Raw genomic sequence first — 16744 nt, forward strand, 5'->3', positions numbered from 1 at the left:
TATCAAATTTTTTTTGTTTGTCATCAATTCAGTTGAGCAAGTATTTTGGTTAGTTAATAATTTGTTTAGAAAAGTAAATATTTCCAAAAATCTAGACTATAACACTCATTTAGTTATAAAAAAATGTAAAACAAAGTAAAATTAAATGCTAAAATGATATAAAAATAGAAATATTACATATTAATCAATGTCAAAATCATAGGCGATTAATGAATGGTATATTCAAATAATCTACTAAATTTGAATAAAACCATTTTTGTCAACCAAAAGCACGCAATTACCTAATTTCAATTTTTAAAAACATTAATCTAACTGTTTTAACGAAAATTTAGTTAAGATGTGTTTTGGGCCATTAGTTTATAATTAGTCAAAGCATCTATAATTGTATGGAATGAAAGACTATTTTATATTAAATATTTCAGATTGATTTAATTTTTTTAAAAAATATTAGCTATAAATTATATATAAATTATTTCACTTTCTATTTTTTTAAAAACATAATACACCAAGTTCTTCGAAAATCATGTTATAATATAAATATAAACATTTTAAACAAAATATGTTAATAATTCTCATATCAATATAATTCACACAATTTTATTTGAATTATAAAATACAAAAAAGGTAAGTAATTTCTAAAATATTAAATATACTACATAAGCAAAAACAAATATTCTCCACATTAATATTACCTTAATTCTAAAACTATTTATTTTTGTTTTTTAAGTGTTGTATATTTCTCATTTGTTTAGCATATAAAATGATCCGAGAGACATATAAAGTTGAAAATGGTAAAAAAATATTAACCATAAAATATTTGGTATAGAAAAATAAATGTATTAGTATAAACAAATATATTAAATGGCAAAATTTATAAAAAAAATATAATATAAAAATTATCAGCATAGTAAAAATAATCAAATTTATGTATATATCATTTTAGTCAGTTTAACATCTAACCAACAATACGAACAACCGACAAATATACAAACATTTATAATATATCTATAAATCACAAATAAATTATTATATACATAAAAATATCCCGTGCGGATGCACGGATCAAGATCTAGTTGTAATTATTAGTAATAAATAATTACACAAAATCTGTCAATTAATAAGTAAAATATAATTAACGTGATTCAACTTTATATGTAAATAAACAAAATTAGGCGGTCAACGCATGAATTAGACGGTTTTACGTGGGTCAACGCTTTGCTTCACTGATTTGGTTATATTTACCGCGGTCAACGTCTGAACAACGCTTTCGAACAGGGGAAAGGAGAAGAACCTAAAGCCATAAATTGTTGCTTTTAAAAACCACTTATTTAACAAGAGGAAAATAATAAAAATGGCTTTAAGGACTTTGAGATTAACAAAAGTCATTAAATTTGATTGGCTAAATATTGGTTGTAAGAACTTTAGACCAACTAAAAGCCTCAACAGCCTAATCTCCACCCTTAATATTTTTACATTTTACAAATTTTTGAATTTTGTTTCTATTTTCTATTTTAGTATTTTTAATTTCATGAAAATTAATATTATTTGGATTCAAATAGTAGTATTTATTATTAAAATAAAATATCAACAAATGCCATGGATGTGATAAATGAGTACGACTAAAAAATGTAATTAAAAATAATAATTAAATTTAAGTAAAAGAAAGTTTGGATATAGTTGAAATATTTGTATAGAATTTTCATTTAATAAAACCTAGAGAAACCCACAATTTTAAAATGTAAAAAAGAAAACAACAACCTTTAGTTTATAAAAGGGAAAAAAATTGAAACAGAAAGGTGAAAAGAGGGAAATAATTATAAATTAAAAAAAAAAAAAAAAGGAAGCAAAAGAATAGGGGAAGTAAAAGTACATGGATGGAGAAGACGTGAAAGAAAGAAAGAACGCTTCAACGGCATAAATGTCCGGCCAATCGCTTTCCTACTTCCTCTGTCGATACACCGATTCATTTCATTCTTCATTGATCGCTTCCTCTCACATACCCGATTTCGTTTAGGGTTAACATTTTCTAGGGTTTTTAGAGATAGGCGAAACTGAAATTGAGAAGAAGACGGGTGTTGTTTCCTCATAGATCTGAGGGGTTGAATTTTTTCGATTTATGAGCGCATCTCGGTTCATAAAGTGCGTGACGGTTGGGGACGGAGCAGTGGGCAAAACATGTCTCCTCATCTCTTACACCAGCAACACTTTCCCTACGGTACATCAATCAATTTATTTTATTATCTTCTATGTTTGATTAAGCAAGAAACTTGTACTCTCAATCTTGTTGGGACAGGATTATGTTCCAACTGTTTTCGATAACTTCAGCGCTAATGTTGTTGTTAACGGAGCCACTGTCAACTTAGGACTCTGGGATACCGCAGGTACTCAAGAGAACTCTCCTTACTTAGTTGCATAAAGCAGCTATGGCCTTTTTTAATCAATCATTGGGGGTGTTTTTGTTTGTGGAACAGGGCAGGAGGATTATAACAGATTGAGACCCTTGAGTTACCGCGGTGCTGACGTTTTCATCTTGGCTTTCTCTCTCATCAGTAAGGCTAGTTATGAGAATGTCTCCAAGAAGGTGAGTTCCTTCCTTCTTTTTGCCTTACTACAAGTTTTTTTTCTTGTAAATGAAAGTCTGATTTTAATTAATCTTCTGGGGCTTTGCAGTGGATCCCTGAGCTGACCCACTATGCCCCTGGTGTCCCTATTGTTCTTGTTGGTACCAAACTAGGTTTGTTCCTTTCCCTTCTTTGCATTTTGTCTTGATCCACTTACCTTGCAGTCATTGGTTCTGTTTTGATTTGTTCATATACAAATGTTGCGATACTTGTTGGTTTAGAAGCTCGTTTATGGTGTTCCTTCTTTCGCTTTTATTGAATTTTGGATTAGTTTATGGGTCAAATGTTTTCTTGTAACTCACACTTTCTCCTTATAGTTAACCTAAAACCTCTGTTGTAAGAGACAACCCTATGCATGTAAGCAATTCATTCATTGTCTAGAAATATAGCTATTATTATGAAGGCTTATACAAGATCACCTCAATCTGAAAACCCTTTTCACCATTTGACTTTCCATCTTCTGTGGCAGATCTTAGGGATGACAAACAGTTCTTCGTTGACCACCCTGGTGCTGTACCTATTACCACTTCTCAGGTATACATTACTATTCTTTCAAATTGCTTCTGTTTACTTAAACGTAACTCGCTTAACCATTCCCCCACTTTGCGCAATCAAAGGGAGAGGAACTAATGAAGCTAATTGGAGCTCCTTCGTACATCGAGTGCAGTTCAAAATCACAGGAGGCAAGAAATTAAAAAAAAAAAAACTTCCCTTTTGATGAGTATGAGTTTGCTCTTTTACTTCATAGCTTTCACTAATATATTTTTTTAAAAACGAAATGCAGAACGTGAAAGGGGTGTTTGATGCAGCGATCAGAGTGGTACTTCAACCTCCAAAGCAGAAGAAAAAGAAGAGCAAGGCACAAAAGGCCTGCTCCATTTTGTAATTTCTCTTTCGCTCATATCTCTCTTCCACTCTCTAGTGAAGGCTCAAGAAGAAGAAACACATTGGCCTTAGAAAGATGGTTCAGAGTTCGCTGTGATAAGCTCCCTTAATCCTTAGAAACACGATTACTTCTGGTTTTACTGATAAAGAGCTTCCAGCTTTATAGCTGAGAGCTAATATTGCACTACCACTACTTCTCTCCTTGTCTTTAATCTCTACTCTTCCTCCCATTTCCTTCAGTAACAAAAATTGACACTTAAGCCATGAACCTGGTAGATATGTCAACATCGGCAGCACTATTGTATAATGCTTGTTACATGAGTTGACTCATTGATGGCAGGTGGTATTGTATAACACTAGTATACTCCCCAAACGCATCCACCGCTACACATAGGGATGTTAACTACAGGGTTAGGGCCCAGCCCTCTTTTGTTTATTATAAGCCCAGCCCTATTTTAACCCAACCCTATTTTAACCCTATTATAATCAACGGTTAGGGCTGGTACCAGGGTTAACTCATTTAATTGAAAAAAATATTTCATTTATTTTTGTTCTTAAATTTTAAAGATAAAACTAGAAAAATTAAGATATGATATGATTCTTTCCTCCAATTTGTTGAGCATCAAAATCAAAAGTTTTCTTCCCAAAACCGCAAAATCGAGTTTTTGCTCCACAACTAAGAATAAAGTTTTTCCGTCAAAAAAAAAATTGTGTTTTTTTCCGCCAAAACCTAATTTGAGTTTTTCCACCAAAACCACAAAATCAAGTTTTCCCGCCAAAACCGCAAAATCGAGTTTTCCCGCAAAAACCGCAAAATCGAGTTTTCCTGTCAAAACCGGCAAATCGAGTTTTCCCGCCAAAACTGTAAAAACGCGTTTTTCCGCCGAAACAGCAAAATCAAGTTTTCCGCCGAAACCGGCAAATCGGGTTTTCCCGCCGAAACCGCAAAATCTAGTTCTTCCCCTCAAAACCGAAAAATCGAGTTTTCCCGCCAAAACCGCAAAATCAAGTTTTCCCGCCAAAACCACAAAAACGAGTTTTCCCGCCGAAACCGGCAAATCGAGTTTTTCCGCCGAAACCGGCAAATCGAGTTTTCCCGCCAAAACTACAAAATCGCGTTTTCCCGCCGAAACAGCAAAAATGAGTTTTCTGCCGAAACCGGCAAATCGGGTTTTTCCGCCAAAACTGCAAAATCGAGTTTTTCCGCCGAAACCGCAAAATCGAGTTTTTCCGCCAAAACTAAAACCTCAATATCGAGTTTTCCCTACAAAACCGGCAAATCGAGTTTTCCCGCCAAAACCGTGAAATTGAGTTTTACGGGTTTTCCAGAAAAACTTAATTTTACGTTTTCACTGGAAAATTCGATTTTGAGGTTTTGGCGAAAAACTCGATTTTGATTTTTTGGCGGGAAAACTCGATTTCGAAGTTTTGATGAAAAACTCGATTTTGCGTTTTTGGAGGGAAACTCGATTTTGTTGTTTTAGTTGAAAACTCGATTTTGCGGTTTCGACGGAAAATTTCGTTGTTCAGTTTTTGGCGAGAAAACTCAGATTTTAAGTTTTTTTTTAATGAAAAACATTATTAAATATTGTATAATAGTTGTGTGAATCAAAATAAAAGGGTTAGAATTTAAACCCTGGTCCTATTAGGGTCAACCCTATTTAAACTCTGTTTAAAAAATGAGGGTTAGGGTTACAAATGGGTTTGCAGGGTTAGGGCTAACCCTGTTAGGTTGAGCCCATATTAACATCCCTAGCTACACACTATCCGATCTGCATAAAAAACCACCGATGAAGTTTTTTCCAAATTTGCATAGAAAAACCTATCAAACGACACAAACTTTAAAAAAGGATAGATGGAAGAAAAGAGAAGAAGAACAATTCTGGTCTGGCGTTTTGAAAGAGAAAACTTCTTTTATTTATGCGTTTTGAAGGTTTATATATGTAGTTGAAAATCATATTTTACAAATCTAGCTCGTAATGTCTCAATATCCTAAGGGATCAGGTCGTTACCCTTCATGTTGCTTGTAGTGAACTAGAAGATCCAAGCTAAGCGTACATAACAAATAAAATATGATCAGATGTATCAAAAAATGGCCCATTAGCTCAGTTGGTTAGAGCGTCGTGCTAATAACGCGAAGGTCACAGGTTCGAAACCTGTATGGGCCACTTTAATTTTGATGGTTCTGTGAGTGACAAAATGGTTAGCTTTCAGTCAGTAGGCTTTAGTTAGATTGGCATCTTTTCCTACGTTCAAGCACTTGGCTTTATCAGAAGACCCTTGCGTGCGTGTGCTATCAGCCATGACTGGAACGTGCCAGCTGTGTGGCCAATATATGCTTTTCTTACAGCCTTTGTTGCCTCATATCCAATCCTTTTTTAGCATCTGCACTGACAAAATGTAATGTCTAATCCACAGGCAGAGTTTAAATGTTAAAAAAAGGTAAGGTAGAAGTGATGGAGATGGGAATGTAATTGTACATGGCACAGTCCATTAGGATCAAGTTATAAGGTAAGGATTTTCGTAAATCACTCTGCGGACTAGGTGGTTTCTTCTTCCGAAAAGTTGTGTTCTCGAGTTAGATAATGCGCATTGATGACTTGTAGTTTACTCCCACTTTCTCTAGCATTATGGTAGATACTCGTTGAAGAGAAGTTGAGTTTATATTAACTTGCTATATGAATTTCGGCTCTTGTGGCAGTGTCGAGTGTTCTTGGTGTCTATTAACATTGTGATATTGTAAACTCTTATCGATTTTTCAATACATCACATCATATGATTTCTCAGAGAAACACACAAAACACTCAGACCAACAACTAATCCAAACAATTATTCAGTTTCACTCCTACATCAAAAGATAATAGACAATACAAACAACACAAACATCATCAAATGGTCTGTTTTTGCTTCGTCAGGAACCCTTCACTAGGTTTTCTTTTGTGAAGCTGCAGATTTAATGGCGGATTTTGCAAGCGTGGAAGGTTTGAGAACGCTCTTGGGATTAATAGCCTTTCTGATTTTGAAAGCAGCCCATGCTGTCCCAAAAGCATGTCCCACTGCCTCTAGCCCTTCGTTTGTTGCCTCAGCCGCTTTACCACCATGCCTGCATTCATCAAACACCAAATATATATATAAATTATTTTCTCTTCAACACTACCATCTCTCTATATATATAACACCTTAACTTACCTGTGATCAACAAGTTCGGTTGCAACAGTGGACGAGGTAGACATTACATTCCTTCCAGCTACTTCAAAAGCGTCGCATACCTTATCTATCAAAACAAGAATCCACGGGTTAGCAACCTAAACATAGCCACATAGGGTCTAGTGTATCTACCATAAACTTACTGAATCCATCAAGAGTTGCAAGGACGATTTCTCCAGGAAGAAGGCTAAAGAATTTTCTTCCCACTTTGGTGTTTGCCACTGAACTTGTGAAGAAGCCTGAAACTTTAATGACTCCAGAGAGAATGCCATTTGCCACATTCTCTGTCATCTTGGTCATCTTCTTCACTCTTAACATAATCAAAACAATCCAAGGTCAATACACATATATACCCATAGTTACATTTTGAAATTCTAAAATCTAATTTCAAAGAAGATAAAAGAAGTAGTTTTGCATTATCTAAGAGCATGCTTTTGTCCAAATAGTTTCCTAAAATAGAAAGTCACAAACCTCTCAAGCAAACACTTAAACTAAATAAAAACTGTTACCTCTTGATTCTTTTCAAGGTGTCAGGGTGAACATCCCTCTCCTTCTCAGCCTTACTCAACCTCCGTTTCATGAAATCATTTCCCCACTTGAGCCGATCCATAGTCACATCTCCACACCAGAGAATCCCTTTGATCAGATGCCCAGAACCACTTGCAATCAGCTTCGCCGTCTTCCCGCTATAATCCTCCACATTCGGAGCAAGAGTCGTCCAATACGCAGCGCACTGCTTCTCCACAATCTCTTTCCTCTCCCCAGTAAGTTCCACCGGAGACGTCTCCCTCGCCACCGTCACATCCAACACCTCTTCCCCCGTTTCCTTCGCCTCTTCCGACACTTGCTGCACCGTGAAACAGCTGTAGTCCTCCAAGATCTTCTCGAGCTCCTCCAGTAAATGCTCTTGGCCCTTGGAAGCAACCGTGAGTCCGTAGTTCAACATCTCGTTCTCTTCTCCCTCGTCGTCTTCGTGGCTAGGATCGTGTCCGAAATCTTTGGTTGGTCGGAGGGTGAAGAAGTAGCGAGACTCATCGACCTTGACGGAGTTCTCGTCCTTGGTCAACGGCCACTGAATCTCGTCGGCGACACGAGCGAGAACGGTGACGACGTTTCCGTCCTGAACTATACGGATGATCGTGAGATCGCCGCAAGCGAGCTCGACGCTGTACGATTTGTCGATGAGGTGGAGAATCGCGCCGGAGATTTTCAGAATCACCTCCTCCGTCGCTGCGGGGGGAGCTGAAACGGGGATGGGAGTCGTCTCCGGTTGCTCAGGGAAGAGATCACGAGCGAGATCGTCCATGTCGAGGGAAGGATAGAGGTTAGTAGTAGAAGAGGAGGAGGAGAAGGAGCTAGGGTTTAGAGGAGCTTCGGGATTCGACATGTCGACAGTCGGGTAGAGAGATTGAGATTGCTTGTCGCTTGAGTTTCCGTGAGATTCCATTAACGCCGGGGAGGTTTTGAAAATCGGAGAAGATAAACGAAGGAATGATGAAGAGTTGGTTTCTGTGATTATGACGAAGATATTTATTGGACCAAGAAAGTGACCAAGCTAAGTATCTGTCTGACATGTGCCGACGTGGAAGCTACGCGTAAGTAACGCGTGTACCATTATATACCGGTTCGGTTTAAAACTTACCGACATCTTTCCCGCGTTGTTACACGGTTAGTTTGTGTATTTGAATTTTGTTGATTCACCGGCAGTTTTTCTCATGTTGGTCCATTTTTTTTTGTCTCCGAAGTTGCATTAGCACATAAAAAGAGCATCTAAAATCTAAAAGAGCATCATATTCATCGCTCATGGCGCGTCGCCATTTTTTTTTTCTTGCTAAATTGTAAATATCATTACAATGAAACTAAGATTTTACAAGAGCAAGATCTTAAGTTTGAGCCATTTTGGCAAAAAAAATAAAAACAAGATGAATCACCATTTAACTTAAGCATTCACACCTAAGTGATCATTTCAGCCAGGAGGCCATGAGCGAGTGGAACTACTTCCTATGCTTCCTAGCTGAAATAATGTTTCTCATCTCCTTATCGATAAAATAGAACACTGATGCACCAGATAGTGAGATTTGGTTGTGGATCAAATTGTTTCTTTGTTTCCAAAGATGAAAGATGACCGTTTGAGTAGCGTCGCCATTTCTCATCTCGCATGGCCTGGGCCACGGTTTTGGGAATTGGATATGGGTCTTTGGTTATGGCAATGAGGGAGAATTTCTTTGAAGGTTTGGTAATTTGGTTTTTGCCTCTGGTTTTCATGGGATGATCGTTTAGGACTGGGGTTGTAATGGTTCTTGTGAAGCGTTTGGTACTGGTGATGGAGAGGGGTTTGGCTCGGGTGATGGAGAAGGGTTCAGTTGAGGTATGGGATTTACCGGCTGCAGGTTAGAAGTAGGAGGAATTAAGGGTGAGATATCATTACCTGTTGTTTCTGAGTGTGCATCACTAGTATGCACCGGTGAATTCATACCTGAGCCCATGTTACTGTCATGTTCTGCTGCAGCAGAGCTAGCGGAACTCGCCGGTGAAGACGAGGACTGTGGCAGGTGAGGATCCTGGCCCGGGGAAGCAACTTGTTGAGCGTGTATGAGTGGCGTTGGGTTGATGGGTATGGTGGTCGGTGGACAGAAGATAGGTGGTGTAGTGTCTGGTTCAGGTATCAGAGTTGCTTTCTTGTGTACAAAAGGGAAGCTTGATTCATCAAACTGAACATGCTAAGAGACATATATAAGCCCAGTTGACTGATGTAAACACAAGTACGCACTCTGTGTAAGGGAGTACCCAAGGAAGACGCAAGACAGGGACCGGCTCTCCAATTTGTGTGTTGCGTAAGGCCGAAGCCAAGGATAACACACGCAGCCAAATACACGTAGCTTCAAGTAGTTCGACTGCTTCTTGAAAAGCTTCGCATACAGAGATTATTGAGCTAGGACTGGAGTGGGAAACCGGTTGATAAGATATACCGCAGTGGCGAAAGCATAAGTCCAATACTCAACCGGTAATGAAGCTTGATGGAGAAGCGGAAGCCCTGTCTCGACCACATGCCGATGCTTGCGTTCAGCTATTCCATTATGTTCTGGAGTGTGTGGAGGAGAGGTGAAATGAGAAATCCCATGAGTTGCCATGAATGATCGCAGACCTATGAACTCATCCCCATTGTTCGAATACAAGTTCTGGATGGTGGCAGCAAAATGTTTTTCAACAACTGCTTTGAATTGGATAAAGGTTTATTTGACCTGAGATTTTTGCTTAGGGGGATAGAGCCAAGTGTAGCGGGTATAGTGATCAACAAAAACAAGGTAATATTTGTAATGGTCGATGGAAAATATTCGAGATGTCCAAACATCAGAGTAGATATACTCGAGGGGTTGAGAAGAGGTGATAGTATTTTTGTAAAAGGGAAGCTTGTGATTTTTATTAATGAAGCAATGAGAACAAGGATGTTTTTGTAAAGAAGAAGCAACAGGTAAAGCAAATTGTGAAATAATGGTTTGTAAAACAGCAGTGGACGGGTGGCCTAAGCGAGAATGCCAAGAAGAATGAGACGTTTTTGGTGATGGTGAAGCAAAGAGGGAGACGGTTTTGGAGGATGAAAGGGGCCACTCGTACAACTCATCTTTAGTTTTTCCTTGGAGTAATCGGACCCCCGTGCTGAGATCTTTCACCTGAAAATGGGCAGGAAAGAATTCAACTGAGACATTATTAGAGTTGCACAATCGAAATACAGAGATAAGATTTTTCTGGAGATTGGGAACATAGAAAACATATTTTAAAGTATAAGAGCGAGAGGATGTGGGTAAGAGTGTGGAACCAGTATGCGAGATGGAGAGGCCTGAGCCGTCTGCGATCGTGACTTCCTCACTGCCAGTATATGGTTGGTGTAGAGAGAGGTTTTTCAGATCAGTGGTGAGATGATGCGTTGCACCACTGTCGAGGATCCAGCTATTTGGATTGTATGACTGTGCCATGGCCACATTAGCGCGTGGTTGCCATGCGTTTGGACTTGGTGAGAACGGTTGAGCACTGGGCGCTGAGGAGTAAGCGGCGCTCTGCAACTGTGGACATCGTCGAACGCTGTGTCCTTGGACACCACAAATTTGGCAGCGACCTTGATAACCACGAGAGGACTGATCACCACGGGCAGAGAAGTTTTGTTGTTGCTGCCATGTCTGTTGTTGGTTACGGTGATTGTTTGTGTTGCGGTTCTGCCCATGATAGTTGTTGTTGCGACCATTGTTGTTAGGACCACTTGAGTTCCCACTGTGAGTGACTGCATTCGCGGTGATGGAAGGTGATGATAGCACACCTTTGTTCTGAAGCTTGACTTCATGATTCAAGAGCTTCTCATGAACCTCTGTGAGGGAAGGAGGTGAGTCTTTGCCTTCGATTTGATCAATGACTTGCTTGTAATCTTCCGGTATCCCTTCAAGAACATACTAAAGTTGATCTTCAATGTCAATTGGTTTCCCTAGTAACGCTAACTGATCAAAGCGCGTGATGAAACCTTGAACACATCGATTGACATCTGATATCTTGTGAATCTGCATGATTCTAACTATCATTTAGTGTATATATTAATCATTTAGAGTGCCATTTAGACATCATTAGGTTGCATTTCCATGCATAAGTCCATATCAGGTGTTGGATATGCCATTTGGTGAGTTTAGACCATCTAGAACTTGATTGAAGGCAAAAGGAGTGATTTTGGTCGAAAAACAAAATGGAGACCAAGTATCCCAATGGCTTAGTGCCTCCACAGCGGCCTAAACGCCAGGCCACAAAGCTACTGTGAATCCTAGACGACATTACCTCATTCCACGGCTAAAGTGTTGGAGCAGCCTATTTCCCAGCGGCCTATTGCAGCGGTATGTCGCGGCCACGAAGTTTTGATGTCAATTTGCGCGATCTCACTCGGCCTGCTGCAGCGGTATGATAGGCCGCAGCTAAGGAATTGTCAAGGCGTCCACATCCAAGTGTTGGAGCGGCCTATGTCCCAGCGGCCTGACGACGCGTCCAAAAACTAGTTGCGACACTTAGAAAAATCTGCAACTATGTTTTTACCAATTTTTACCCCTTCGTGTTTAGAGCACTATAAATACATTTTAGACCTAATTTTGGGACATATCTTGTTTTCTCTGAAAATGCATTGATAATTTGGAGAAAGTTTGAATCTTTAGTAATCTTTTCTTTCTTGAGTAATTTGAGTCTATCTCATCTTCTTAACATGATTTCTCTTGAATCTATTATGGATTTAAGGTTAATCATGAAGATTAGTGAGTAGACTCCTTTTGGATTCATGGGTTAGGATGATTAGGATGATTAAGTGATGATCTAGAATGTTTAGAGTAGATTAATATGTTTCCTTGCTTGATTGAGTGATCTTAATGTTAATCTAGAGTTGACCATTTTAGATTAGAAATCTAGACATTTCATTGACCGAAAGGTGTTCGATGAAATGTCTGAGTCAACTCAACACACTCTTAGCTTACCCTACCAAAGACATTTGATGTTAGGGGAATTTAGATAGTTCAATGATTTGTTCTTAATGATTGCTTGATTGACACAAACCAAAGACATTTGATGTTTGATCAATGAGAGTAAATGAGCATTTGTCTTGACAAAGAACTTGCTTAGGAATGTTATCTAGACTTAGGGAAATGTGTTGATTGAAACCTTGCCATTTTAGATTAAATCTTAGTCATCTGAAATCAAATTCTTATACCCATGATTCTTCCCTTATCCATTTGCTTGAAAGTTGCTAGTTAGTTGTATTAGAATCTTGTTAGTTTAATCAAACCACTTCATTGAACTGAATGCACTTAGATTAAGTTTGAACCTGCATTCTTTTTGCATCAAAATACTTAGAAATGGATTGACATCTTAAATACTACATGATTTGAATTAGGACCCTTGAAAAGTCCATTTCAAATTTGGCGCCGTTGCCAATTCTAAGTTGATTTTGACATTGAGATTTGGTCCTTGCTTGAGACTAAGTCTTATTTTCTTGTATCTAGTTACTGATTCTCTCTCCTAGCTCTTTTGAATGTCAGGTACATGAACTTGAGGAGTTGAAGACATTAGAGCTTTTGAAAGGGAGATTGCAAAGAAGAGAAGAGGAGAAGAAAAGAAAGCTCATTTGGACAGAGTTGAGCTTGAGATTGAGGGGAATCAGCGCCAAGCTAGAGCTATTGGCACCTATGGTCAACCCAATATACATGGGAGTAGGCTGGATATCAGAGCACCAGCTGTGGAAAACAACAACTTTGAGATCAAATCAAGCTTGATAAACATGATCTAGAGCAACAAGTATCATGGTCTTGCCTTGGAGGATCCACTAGACAACTTGGATAACTTTGATAAGCTGTGTGGAACTACAAAGATCAATGGTGTCTCTGAAGATGCATTCAAGCTAAGGTTGTTTCCATTCTCTTTGGGAGACAAAGCTCACACATGGGAGAAGAGCCTTTCAAGAGATTCAATCACCACATAGGATGAGTGCAAGAAAGCTTTCCTCACCAAGTTCTTCTCTACTTCAAGAATTGCTAAGCTAAGGAATGAAATCTCTAGATTTCATCAAAGGAATCTTGAAGGCTTTGGGGAAGCATGGGAAAGGTTCAACAGCTACATCTCTCAATGTCTTCATCATGGCTTCAATATGGAGAGTTTGCTTAATACTTTCTACAGAGGTGCTTTTCCCAAGTTTAGAAGCCAACTTGATACTGCTAGCAATGGATTCTTCTTGGGGAGAAGTGAGGCAGATGCTTTGGAGCTTGTAGAGAATATGGCTAAGAGTGATTCAGTCTGCAGTGATGACCACGACATGAGCAATAGAGGCATTGGAGGAGATGATCAGAACACAAAGAGAGAGTTGAAAGCTCTACAAGAGAAGATGGATTTGCTTCTCTCCAACAAAGCCAAACAAGAGAAGCTCAACTTTGTTGGTGATCATAGACAAGAAGAGCTGGTTATGGTTAGTGAAGTTGATGGTCTAGAAGGTCAGGAAGAGTTGTTTTTTGTGAATGCTAATGGGACATGGTACAAAAAAAAGCCTAATTTTCAGTACAACAACTACCAACAAAAACCCTTCTATAACAACCAACAAAGTGGTTACCAAGCTAGGGAAAACTACTCTCAAGGCTTCTCCTCCAAAAGAAATCAGTCTACACAAGGCCAAGCCAGATCTTCTACCTCTGCTCCACAAGAGAGTAGCACTGATGCAATGTTGAAACAGGTCTTGGAGTCTCAAACTAGAAGTGAGAAGCACATTGAATATGAGCTGAAGAACCTTCACACCAAAGTTGATGGAAGCTACAATGACCTCAACAACAAGTTCCTACAACTCTCCTCTCACTTCAAGACTCTGGAGAATCAGTTTGCCTCTATGCTTTCAACCTCCAAGAGCCCAATGGGATCTCTACCAGGAAAATTAGAGCAGAATCCCAAAGAGTATTGCAATGTTATCCTCTCTACTACTTATGAGATTGAGTTGAGTGATCATGAGAAAGAGGAAGATCAGATTGAAAGACTCATATATGGAACAGAAGTTGTTGCCACGGCTGAAGCACATATTGTGGAGAAGGTTGAACACAATATTGTGGAAAGGGTTGAGATACAAACTGTAAAGAAGGTTGAGGGAAATGTTTTGCAACCAGTTAGACACAAAGCTGAGAAACCGGTTATTGGGAAAGCTGTCACGCAATTAAAAGAGGTTCAGCTAGAAGAAGCTCATGTGGTTGAGCAATCACCTTACGACAAGCTCCCATTTCCACAAAGGTTCCTCACTAAAGCTTAAAAGAAGGTGATCTCCAAGTTCAGAAAAGACATGGGAGATGTAGGAGTCAAGCTTCCACAGATATCGAATATGCATGACGCTCATGTCCAAATGATGCTCATCAAGGACATTCTAGCTCACAAAGAAGAAGTAGGAGAGCTCCTAAACATCTCTACTATGCAGCTTGATCCACCAGTCACACCAAAGTCCCTTCCCAAACTAGAAACCCAAGGGAAGTTCACCTTGTCTTGCTCCCTTGGTAAGTTCACACTTGATGATGCTCTTGTTGATTTTGGGGAAAGTGTGAATGTGATCTCAATGGAGATGGTTAAGACTCTTGGGATTGAAAACATGGAGCCAAACACATCTTTACTAATGTTTGGGGACTCCTCTTCTACAACCCCAATTGGTCTCATCAAGGACTTTCCTTTGAAGATTGGAGCTTGCACCATTCCTATTGACCTCACTGTTTTGAAGATGGCAACTAAGAAGAGAGTCTCATTGATCCTTGGCACACCATTTCTCACAACAGTAGGAGCTTGCATTGACTTTGCCAACAAGAAGGTCACACTCCTCAATGTGAACAAAGTTGTCTCCTACCCAATCAAATCTCTAATGATGAATGTTGAGTACTGGGGAACCATTACTTGTGGAGGACCTTCAATTGAAAAATTAAGGATGAAGTGGAAAAGAAGGTCTTGATGGAGAGTCTTCTAAAAAGATGTGTGATGAGCACTTGGAAAGTGCTACAAAGGAGGAGGTGAGTAGAGCCACAAAGGCTGCTCATGACAAGAAGAAGATGATGAAAGAACCTCACCCTCCACCTTTTGATATGATGCCGCACACTCTCACTCTTCACCCAATGAAGTTCAAGGATGGAGCTATTGAGTACAAGATCAAATGCAAGGGAAAGTCTACACCATTCTCAAGTGCAAAGGCCATCATCACTCCGCAGCTCCAAGATGATTCAATCAAGCTTCAAGAGCTTCTCTCTCAAGTCCTCACCATCACTCTTGAAAGTGCGAAGGATCCTCCTTCTCCACTCTCTGCTTGAGGTACCACTCCAACATTTTCATTGTATATACCAGTTTTTCTTTGCATTTATTCTTTCTTTTGGGTATTTCTTTCAACTTACTAACACAGAGCCTGTGTGAACTAAGTTTGGGAGAGGTACCAAGTATTTGATCATGTTTTCTTTATTATATTGCATTGAGTCTTGCATTGTACATACATATTTGCATAGCAAAACCAAAAAAAATTAAAAAAAAAAAAACACAAAACGAAGCATGTTGTTGCATCACTTGCATTCTTAGGATTGAGTCTAGAGCATATAAGTTGCATTCATGAATAGGGAGAAACCTTGTAAAGAATACATATCTAGAACTCAATTTGACATCCTAGCTAAACATATCAAGTAGCTTAAGCATATCTTGAAAAAGCTTGTAAGCTTCGAGCCTTGAAAACTCTTCTTGAAACATGTTGCTTGCTTGATGATTGACATTGTTCTTGAAACTAACTCCAAATGAACTAGGCTTAATGAACTAGGCTTAATGAACTTAATTTCTCTTGCATATGGACATTTGCATACTTGATCATGGATATTATACACATTTGGGTTATCTTTCTCTCTTTGTACCAATCTTTGTTAACCCAAATGACACTCCATACCCATTAACCCTCACCATTCTTTGAAGCCAACATTAATTTGCTTGAGTGAGGCCTTTTATTGATAGCATATCATGTGCAAAATCTTGAGAGTATTAGGAGCGACAATGGGGTTGTTCTCATCTTTGGCTAGCATTGAGACTTCATTTGAGCTAGCCTCTAGGATGGTTTTTGGGTTTGTGAGCTTAAATTCTTTTGATCTTGGGAATGAGAGAGATTGAGCGAAAGAGATGAACCAAAAAGAGTGTTTAAAGTAAGAAACCCCTAGGGACAAAGAAAGTTAGAAAGGAAAAGCTTTAAAGTATCAATAGAACCCCCTCCCAAATTAAAAAAAAGGAATCAAAGAAACAATAGTTGAGTGGGGGAAAAGAAAAGAAGAGAGCTAAGTCTAAAAGTTTAAATTCAAAAGAACAAGTCCCTAGTTGGTTAAATCAAAGGAAAGAAAGGAGAGTTCAATGGGTGAGAGATGAAAGTGAGAGTATTTTGGTTTTGAGAAAGAAAGAAAAGAAGGGTAAAACTTGAAATCGTTTAGAAAAGGGGCAGAATGATGAGAACACAGCATTGTATGCATGAATTGCTCTTTTTCTTA

General features: G+C 38.8%; 2 protein-coding genes and 2 non-coding genes across 4 annotated transcripts; 2 read left to right on the forward strand and 2 right to left on the reverse strand.

Moving 5' to 3' along the window:
- Positions 1-1845: 1845 nt before the first annotated feature.
- On the forward strand, positions 1846-3693 carry LOC106389484 (rac-like GTP-binding protein ARAC1). Its single transcript, XM_048751222.1, has 7 exons — positions 1846-2215; positions 2294-2381; positions 2472-2581; positions 2671-2734; positions 3091-3155; positions 3239-3304; positions 3406-3693. The coding sequence occupies exons 1-7, from the start codon at positions 2117-2119 to the stop codon at positions 3505-3507; spliced, it is 594 nt and encodes a 197-aa protein (XP_048607179.1). The 5' UTR covers positions 1846-2116; the 3' UTR covers positions 3508-3693.
- A 1907-nt stretch (positions 3694-5600) lies between these two features.
- On the forward strand, positions 5601-5674 carry TRNAI-AAU. Its single transcript has one exon. It is a non-coding gene; the product is annotated as a tRNA-Ile (tRNA).
- Positions 5675-6243: 569 nt separating this feature from the next.
- On the reverse strand, positions 6244-8240 carry LOC106345785 (protein EARLY-RESPONSIVE TO DEHYDRATION 7, chloroplastic). The gene is made up of 4 exons (XM_013784965.3): positions 7223-8240; positions 6857-7023; positions 6696-6780; positions 6244-6609 (listed from the first exon to the last, which is right to left on the reverse strand). Exons 1-4 carry the CDS (start codon positions 8158-8160, stop codon positions 6432-6434), a joined length of 1368 nt encoding a protein of 455 aa, XP_013640419.2. The 5' UTR covers positions 8161-8240; the 3' UTR covers positions 6244-6431.
- Positions 8241-13263: 5023 nt separating this feature from the next.
- LOC125584713 lies at positions 13264-13370 on the reverse strand. Its single transcript, XR_007321622.1, has one exon. It is a non-coding gene; the product is annotated as a small nucleolar RNA R71 (small nucleolar RNA).
- Between the last annotated feature and the right edge of the window lie 3374 nt (positions 13371-16744).

This window comes from Brassica napus, chromosome C3 (assembly GCF_020379485.1).
Source record: "Brassica napus cultivar Da-Ae chromosome C3, Da-Ae, whole genome shotgun sequence".
NCBI classification, from domain to species: Eukaryota; Viridiplantae; Streptophyta; class Magnoliopsida; order Brassicales; family Brassicaceae; genus Brassica; species Brassica napus.